The sequence below is a fragment of the Egretta garzetta genome, unplaced genomic scaffold (genome assembly GCF_000687185.1).
Source record: "Egretta garzetta isolate BGI_Z169 unplaced genomic scaffold, ASM68718v1 scaffold250, whole genome shotgun sequence".
Taxonomy (NCBI): domain Eukaryota; kingdom Metazoa; phylum Chordata; class Aves; order Pelecaniformes; family Ardeidae; genus Egretta; species Egretta garzetta.
The window spans coordinates 314,704-324,343 of NW_009258294.1; the positions used below are offsets into that span (position 1 = coordinate 314,704).

Consider the following 9,640-nt stretch of genomic DNA (forward strand, 5'->3'; position numbering starts at 1 on the left):
GGAATTCTGATATGGAAGATGACAGGGCTTCTTCTCTGTGAGAAAGTTTTGGTATTCTGTTACAACATGGTTCAGTCTTGGCTGCATTGCAAAATAGAATCTGGGCATTAAACAGTTTAAAGGATTGTCTTCAGTATTTGCTTTCAACCCAATTCATTTTGCATTGCAAGTAGTAAAAGAGGAATATATTCATGGAAGGGTTTCAAGAACTTATCAACTTACTCATCTTCAATAATTTGAAGGTAATCATTAATGGACTTTATTAAAAAAGAGCTTTCTTTAAAAAAAGTACTACATCTGGTGGATTAAAAGAGCAAAATATGAAGACAAAATTACCAATCTGGGTGGTTGTAAACACAGGTCTTAAAAGCATCCTGTTCAGAGCCAGATTATCCTTCAGTGGAAAGTTGCAACGTGAATGCATGCAGCCATGAAGATCCTGACTTCAAACAGGTATATAATCATGATCAAAAAAAATAAAAATGTGTGTGTGAGTGTGTATGTGAACGTAAGTGTAAAAAAAGTGCAGCTAAGTGCATCCATGCATCACTCACTAAGTGACTAATTGTTTACTTCCCTAGTAAATTTCAGCTGATTTTTAGTATTTTCCTCAGAAGAAGTAAGAACTTTTCCATACTTTTCACTTGACCTGTATGTATGAATACATCCTTCAACCTACAAGCAAAATTTCTGACATTCAATTAAAACATGAAAGGTGGAGATGTTTCCTATATTGTTATGCTTATACAAAATGCAGTAGTTTTCAGCTGGTACAAATTCTTATACAAGATCTAGAAAATCTGGATGAGCGTACTACTGGGTCTAGAAGGGTCAGATTACAAGAGTAATGATGTTTTTAAGAAATAGTGAATCCATCAGTCAAAAACTTCTGGGGAATAATAAAACCATAAAAGAGAGATATACAATTTAATATAAATAAGAAATTAAAAGTAAACAGTCCCTGAAGTACTTTCAGTCCGAATTCTGTGTCAGCAGATGATTATAAATCAGGAGTAATGTATTGCATATAGAAATACAGGCAGCCAGATGGTTTCTTAACATGTTTTTGTGACATGTTTTTGTTGGCTCTTCTCTAGATAGAAATGATAAAACATCGTGAACACAGGAAGGAAACTATTTTAGTAGTTCTCTAAGATATCTTAGATATTTAGTCTGCTAGTTTTTAACAGTAAGTCGTAAAGACAGGCATTTTCCTTTTTTTATTGGAAGACTGCTAGTAGAATTATGAGAAACATGAGAATCTGTGAACCCTGCTGTTATACCAGCAGGAGGGCTTGCATATTGTGTTGTAAATTTCCGTTTCTGTAACCAAGGCTTATAGAGGCACAGACAGTTCATGATCAATATTTATTAAGGCATCTTTTATTAATTAGGCTGTTATTATCACAATAACACCACGTAACAGCAAATAGTAGTTTATAAGAGTATGTTGTTCTAATAGGGGATTAAGTCAGGAAGATAACTTGGATCACAACCAGTATTTATTGCAATACTACTCTGGTAAGAGTGGAAAACTGTCTGCATCATACACGCAGTTACTGCCTCACGCAGTGCACACACTTGTGGTCACCCAGCTGGAGCAGCAGTGGAGAGGCCAACCCCAGCTGTTCACTCAAGAGCAGGCTTATGTTTACTTACAGCTGTAATTATTTTAACTCTATAGTAAAGCATGCTTACCATAATCAATAGTATCATACAAGCAAATGCAGTTAACCACACAACAGTTAGAATTAAGAGATATAGAACAGTATTTCCCTTTAGCTCTGCCACAGAAAAGGTTTTCCCAGCTATTTCCCCACAACTTGTTGACAACAATGGGATGTTTCCCACTCCTTATATGTAATTCTCCCACTAGCCTGTACAGTCTCTTTTAGCACAGGTAAGATTATATTTGCAAACTTTGTCACTTGATGTAGCCCATGGACAAGAAAGTGTTAATCCCAGTCATTTTTGGAAAAAAACCAGCGCATGGTTATGATGTTGAAATGAATTTTATTTAGCACTCCCTGCTGACACTAACGGCCTGATTTCATCTAGAGGTCTCAACTAGACTGCTGCTGTTTCCTGCCCTTCTTAACTTCTGTCAGACTGTCTCATAAATTATCAGTTTCCTTGGAAGTCTGGACCAAAATTATGCAGCCATGTAGCATCAGAACTGGGCCTGTATCCTTGGGAAACATGCAGCTAAACAGATCATAGGAGGAGGGAGTACAGGAGTAACAAATAGTAGAGGGGGGTACTGCCAAGGAGAGTTGTTCACATTCTGTGTTGTTACATGCATGTATAGGTTTTAATGTTCTCATTTTACCATATTAATTAACTATGTACAAATTTTTACTATTTCTTTTTTACTCTTCCAGAACTTCAGGGTTTAGTGATTATATATTGGTTATCAGAGAAGTACACATCTCCTTCAGTATGCATCTCTAGTACCCCTCTTCAGTATTATTTCTGTTCTGGTTCAACCACAGTATATTACTATTCATGATACATTACCAATCTCAGACCTTTGCATACATAATACTTAACCCTCTCAGCTCTTATTAAGTACTACTAGCACTCAGTTTTCCCTCAGTTTCAACCTTGCTTTCTCTTTCCTTGCTCGGTTGATACACATCCTAAATTCCTTCTTGACTTAACACATTTGCTTAAAGCATTACTGAAGTCAACAATTCTGTCACTAGATCTGGCTGCTCCTCTTCAGGTCGTTGTCCCTTGAGATAATGCAGGGTTATTAGGTTAATATAACTGAAGAGCATTATCCCAAAACTTTGACTGGAGTTCCCCAGTGTGGATGGACTGATTCTGAAGGGCTGCGAAGGACTCTCAAAGCTCCATTAAGAGCTGCAACAGTTTTTATTCTAGGGTCCTGTCTACCTTGCTGAGCAGTTAGATGGAGGTAAACAAGACAGAGGCAGATTAAGTCAGAGGTTAGCTATGCAGTCATGACAGACCTTATTATGGGACTTACTCCTTTACTGCAGTTAAATAGGCTAAGGTAAGGAAAAAGCAGCTCCTAACAGGCAAAATCTGTCAAGTGAGTTCCATGGAATTACCTCAGTTCAGAACTTTTGACCTTGTCAGTAATGACAATTCTATGTTTGCTGTGCTTGGCTGCTGGCTGGGGTCAACCCACCAGCCCTTTTTGGCAAGCAGCATGCAGCTTGAGGGTTTTTTTGGCTCCATAAGTTGATTGGAGAGCCAAGGAGCGATCAGCAAGGTTCACTCACCCTTCAGTAGTCCCATATGGCCAGTGTGACAGTCTGATGGAGGGTGGAAGTTAACAGTGGACTATTCTGGCCTGAAAAAAGTCATGTCACCATTGAGTGCTGCTGTATCAGATGTCCCAGAGCTCCAATATGACGGGGAGTCAAATGTGGCAGAGTGTATGCTACAACTGACATTGCCAAAGCCTTTTTCTTGATCCCTTTGGCACTCCCCAGAATGCAGGCTACAGTTTGCTTTCATGTGGAGGGGTGTCCAGTACACCTGAAAGTGACTGCCCCAAGGTGGAAGCACAGCCCTACTATTTGTCAGGACAGGACCAGCTGTGAGGACTAAAAAGCACTGGGGTGTGTTAGCGCAAGCCAGCAACAAATCTCCCACACAGCCGCTCTCTCAATCCCACTCCCCACCAGTAGGATGGGGGAGAGAATAGCAAGAGCAAAAGCAAGAAAATTTATGAGTCAAGATAAAGACAGTAAAACAGGTGAAGGATGGAAAAAACCCCAAGTGATGCGAAAGTACTTACTTGCCTCCTCCCATAAGCAGATCAATGCCCAGCCAGTCTCTGAGCAACAGCCACCTTGGAAGCAAAAAAAAACCACCCAATTTTTTCTTCCTCTACGCCAGTCTTTCTGGCTGGCCATGACATTATGTGGCATGAAGTACACCTTTGGCCAGTGCAGGACAGCTGTCCCAGCTGTGTCCCCTCCCAGCTTCCTGCCCATCCCCAGCCTACTCAGCTGGGGCAGGGTGGGAAACAGAGGTGGCCTTGATGCCGTACATGCATGGCTCAGCAGTAACCAACACACTGGTGTGTCATAACCCTGTTCTGGTCACAAATCCAAAGCATCATATAATTAATTTGCAATATTTTCCAAGGTCCATAGCTTCTTCAATGTAATTGAGGTGGCAGCTCAGTTTGACTAGTTTGGTTATCATCATTGTACAACTCATGCAATTTTTGATCATGTGCTCATTTCCTTGTTTCATCCGAGGCAAAATGTAGATTGTAGTGTGCCCTATACGCCTCTGTGTAACATACCATGACAATGTAAGATGATATGTTTTGTTTCAGCTGGCCTTCATATCCATTCCTTCTTATCTTTTAGCTGCTTCCTGGTTTAGAGTGCAGCAATTGAATTTAGCCTGGGGTTATGCTCATGGTGCCTTATTCAAACTGACTTTAAATCATTTTGAGTCTATTTATTTTAAAACTTGGATAACTACTCTCTCACATCTTTCTCTAGTTCCCATCATTGACATATTATTCCATAAGACCACATTTTTTTCTTCAGCCTGTGGAGACAACATTTGTAGCATTTTTCTAACATGAGCTTATATATATTATTGCAAGTACATTGTGAATGACCTCTGGGACTGTTGTGGTTTAACTCCAGTCGGCAACCAAGCACCACACAGCCACTCACTCACTAGCCCCCCACGGTGGGATGGGGGACAGAACTGGAAGAATAAAAGTGAGAACACTTATAGGTTGAGATAAAAACAGTTTAATAATGGAAATAATAATAATGATGGAAATAATAATAATGATAATAATGGAAATAACAATAACAATAAAATGTAATGAATAAGAAAACAATGAGAGAGAGAGAGAGAGAAAATCAAAACCCAGGAAAAATGCTCACCACCTTCTGACCAAAACCTAGTCCATCCCCAAGCAGCAATTGCTGCTCTATGGCCAACTCCCCCTAGTTTATATACTGAGCATGATGTCATATGGTATGCAATACCCCTTTGGCCATTTGGGGTCAGCTGTCCTGGCTGTGCCCCCTCCCAGCTTCTTGTGCACCTGGCAGAGCAGGGGAAACTGAAAAAGTCCCTGACTTAGTGTAAGCACTGATTAGCAACAACTAAAACATCAGGGTGTTATCAACATTCTTCTCAAACCAAATCCAAAACACACTACTATAGCAGCTATCAGGAAGAAATTTAACTCTATCCCAGCTGCAACCAGGACAGGGACATGAGTAGAGGTGTATTTTTTGTCACTAAATGTGAAACCTAACCTGCAAATTTGTTCTTCATTTAATGCAATGGCAAAGAAACAGTCAGATTGATAACTGCAAACCAGTTGTTTTTTTCCTGGAACTTGCAAGTTATCTCTTAGGCATGCCTGCTGCCATAGGAGCTGTCCTCAGGATGAATTTTATCTGGCACTAGTCCACCATATTCTCCAGGTTTTCTCATCAGCCTTCTTAACAGGCTATAATAGAAAATCATCTGTGCAAAACACCTTGTACTTCAATAACCTGCTGCAACTCCCAGCCCTAGCAGTGTTTGGATATGCTTCTACTCCCAGCTCCTCTTTCTTCTCCCAATCGCACAATATCATTCCCCAGATCATTTTTTGATTGCTCTAATTTTCCATCATTTCATGCAGATACACCAGCTATTCTTAATTTTTGCATCTTGTTCTGCTTTTGCAAGCACCTAATTTTGGCTTCACGTTTACCAGATCCCATTGGAGTCTCCCTTGCTCTAGAGTGAATTTCTGCATTGTACACATTAATCTATCTCCTTGCTTCTACAGGTTTTCTTTCTTCTTTTATTTTTTTCTGAAATCACCAGATTCTCTTATTCCATTTGTATTTCCTTATTACCATTTTGAGTCCCTAGAAAGTATTTCTTTCCTAAAGAGAAATGGTCTTCAACTTTCTTAATAGTATTTTTCAAACAGAATTTTTGGATTGAAGCTCCATATACTCTGCTGTTACACCGACTTGATCAGGACAGAATGTTTTAGCTGCTTTCCATCATAGCTTTGCTAATACAGGAGGGGTATCCCCAAGTTTCTTTCCTGTGCTCTGCAATAACTGCAGGATATTCTCTTTCCATCCCCTGTTGTCATATGGGCTGAAAGGACTCGTTCCTTCTTCCGTGGAAAGGTGGTTATTGCCAATGCTGCAATCCCCAGCATAGCTGGGACCCTTTAATATCCTCCTGCTTATCCCCAAGCATTCAGTTTAATTTTAGAGGTCGCCTTAAGGATTGTGCACAATGGTAATACACCAGAGTGGTTAGATTTATAGGACTGTCTTGTGGGTATGGTGAGACTGTTCAAATAGATCACTCAAAAGGGAAGATGAAATAACTTGATTATGATGCATTCATTTACCATCTCAGTCTTCCCCAAAAGGTATTATAAATTCCCTGCTCCCTGACAAGAGTTGGGGAAAACACGAATCTCAACCTTTTATTAATTAAGCCTTTACTATTAGCAGCAGATAATGATTCACACAGTCTTCTGAGTTACTCCTTCACTCAGTGCACTCACTCGGCAGCAGGGGCTGGTACCCCCGCCCCGGGGGCTCCAGGCAGCTGTGCACAGTCACAGGCGGGGTCCCTTGTTTCAGCAGGTGTGCTTGCACACACTGCCCTGTCATCTTTGTCCACATTCAGCAGCCGCTGCCTCCTTGGATGCGGTGTGGGTTATGTGACCCATTGCGGGTGCCAGTGTGTGCTGGAGGCCTGGGCAGGCTCAGCAGCTCCTCGGTACCCTGAGCTTATCATTATTATTTTTTTTTTTTTTCAGATTTAACAGGGCTACTAGTCTCCAGGGCTTATGTTTTCAGAGGCTACCTCTCAGCACATACTCTTCCTCTCTCTGGCATGGTGTTTTCTGGTAACTATTTCTCCATCCTCACCCTGAGGTGCCTGGAGAGCCCAAACACATCCACACACACAGAGGAGCTGTTTCGATATTGGCCATTCCTCCAAAGATGGATCTTAAAAAAAGTGTATTGGAAACTGGAGATGTACAGAAGAATCATGGGTAATAGAACAGTTGTTTAAGAGTAATTGGCACTGTAACATGCTAATTGTACTCCAAAAGAGGCAAGAAAAACTGTGGATTGACATTTTGTTGCTAGTGGCAGTTGACAGGGTAGGTCTGTGGTAAGAAAATAACCACATGAAAATCCTAAATTATCCCAATAACAGGTATACTGCAGAGGAAAAACTGTGCTGGTCTTTTCGTGAAGCAAAGGAATGCAGCTGTGGGTCTGGAAATATTCAGTCCTTTGAGGGAGACAGGTATTATTTTATTTACAGTTATCACAGAATCTGTCCCCAAATGATTAGGTGTTGCCAAAGATTTATCTAAAAATTGGTAAATATGTGTCAGTGGAGAAAAGCAGATTCAAAATCTACCAAGCCAGCAACATACATGAATGTTTGACACATGAAATGCTATAGAAAGGCTTTGAAAATATAACACATTTTCTACTTTGTGTATTTTCACAGCTGAGTGAAGATAATCACTTTTTCATCATGCATTACCAAGGAGATTCAGTGCAGTTCCAGTGCTATGAAGATACAAGATATTACCTGCATGTGAATGACGACTCACTTGATATTCGCAAGCCAGAAAAAGAAACCAACGGGGACAAAAATTTTTACTTCAGGGTGTCATATTTAGAGGAAAAGTAACTTGTCTACCTTTCAGTGGCCTAAGTGTCCACACAACTCCTATAATAAGCTAACAGAAGAGAAGGAAGGTTGAGATCAACTGATTTCCATTTTGGCTTAATTTTTACTTTTTTGTAATCTCTTGAGTCACCATGTTGCATGAGCAACATCCTTTATTTCTGTACTTTCAATAGGAAAAGAGGAAAGCTAAGTTTGAAAAACATACTAACAGATCAATCTTTTTGTGTCTTACCTGCACAATTGTGGTTTTAAGGAACTGAATTGTTCTGGAAGGGGAAAAATACACAGGGGATATTTTGGAGACAGGGGAAAAAGAAGGAAGCATACACGGATATGAAATACAAAGCACTGTTAGTTCTCCATGTCATAAGCATTTTACTTTTTAAAAAGTGTTTCTTACCAGCTCACCTGAACTTGAGAAGAAAAGATTTATAAGTTACTAAATGTACATGTGCATGTCCTGTCTGCCTGCCTGCCTGACTTTGGGAAAGGAGTGGAAGAGGTGCCTCAGGTCTCACTGAGAACAGAGGAAGAGGCTGAAGGTTAGACAGAAGATCTCTCTGCCTCTGTAGCTCCAAGTCAGCCCATGTATTCCACTGCGCAATTTCAGCATCTATCCAGCATGGCAGCTCTCTAAGAAAATGTACGCAGAGCATCAGACTTGCAGCGTGCAGGCAGAGGGGAGGGAGGCACGTGGAACTGACAGGGCATAACAGATGCCTGTGAACACTGGCAGCAAATTGCTCTGACATATTGGCTTCCATCTCTGAATCATAGTGGGAGATGCAATCATGTGTTCAGCTGCAAAGCAGAGCGCAGAACAGCATCTGCAAAATAATTAAATGTTAAAAATGACTGAGTAAAATAAACACTAGGTGCTTATGTGGGGTGCACGGCAGGAGCAGTAAAAGTACTTGCCCTTTAGCAACAGGGGCTGTCAGTGTGAAATGGAAGATGCTGACAATTAAGCATCCATAGACCGTATCCTGCAAGGCACGAAACATTTGAAATACGCGAGGAGACAAACCAAAAGTGTACACAGGATCACGGGGTGTTAAAGATCTGGTTCTCCACTACTGTGCATGGAGTCCCACTGTGATTTAGTGGCAATTTTCTTTTGATGCAAATAATTAGGGGACATATGTGTATAAATGGTAGACATCAAGCAGCTATGCCAAGAGGTTGCTGCTTGGTTGCAGTGGAACAATCTACAAGCTACACAGCACTTGCAGGAATTGTTCTGTGTAAATATAATAAACAATGCATACCTGAAATAGGAATCCTAACATCAGTCAATCACACCAATGCACATTACAATAAGGCAGTTACCTATAGTAGGCCAAACTCCAAAGGTCTGTGAGACCTTAAAAGACATTTTATTTCCACTCCCCCGCCCCCTCCCCTCCCCAGCAATGTGGAGTTTCACTGCTGGGCTCGTTGTACTCTTCAAATAGTGAAAATCATTCTGTTGCTTCCAATGCTGACTGAATAGAAAGGAGCTTTTGAGTATTCCCTAAATAATGCTTACAACTTCCGGATCTGTTAAGAGTTCCAAGAAGTCAGCGGGAAGAAAAAAAACCCAAACTCTAGATATCAACTTCAGCATGCATTACACTAGAATTAAATTATTTTAGCACTATCTACTATGTTGCACAAGAAATAAATTCAGTTATGTACCAGGTACAATAATTTCACTAACTGATACACTAACACTTCTTAGTCATACATTTATTATTGGTCATGTGATCACCTTACTAAGTTACAGAACATGCTCTCTAGGTGGTAAGCTGATGAAACAATGACATTTTATCATAAAACTCATACAAAGTATACTAATGAAATCAGCATTGCTGATGTCACCAAAAAGAGTAACATCCACCACAGTGAATTTTGAGTCTATTTCATAGTTAAAACTGTCGTGGTTTAACCCGGCTGGCAACTCAGC

General features: G+C 40.4%; 1 protein-coding gene across 6 annotated transcripts in view; it reads left to right on the forward strand.

The window, feature by feature from the left end:
- The window catches only part of LOC118452204, a 22,380-nt gene extending 12,776 nt beyond the window's left edge, over nt 1–9,604 (forward strand). For 4 of the 6 annotated variants that reach the window (XM_035893546.1, XM_035893551.1, XM_035893560.1 and 1 more), the window contains 2 exons: nt 361–453; nt 7,510–9,604. In XM_035893546.1, the coding sequence (XP_035749439.1) occupies nt 361–453; nt 7,510–7,695 (279 nt within the window). In that variant the 3' untranslated portion in view covers nt 7,696–9,604. The other 2 variants (XR_004841885.1, XM_035893556.1) reach the window with 2 other exon arrangements.
- The last annotated feature ends 36 nt before the right edge of the window (nt 9,605–9,640 follow it).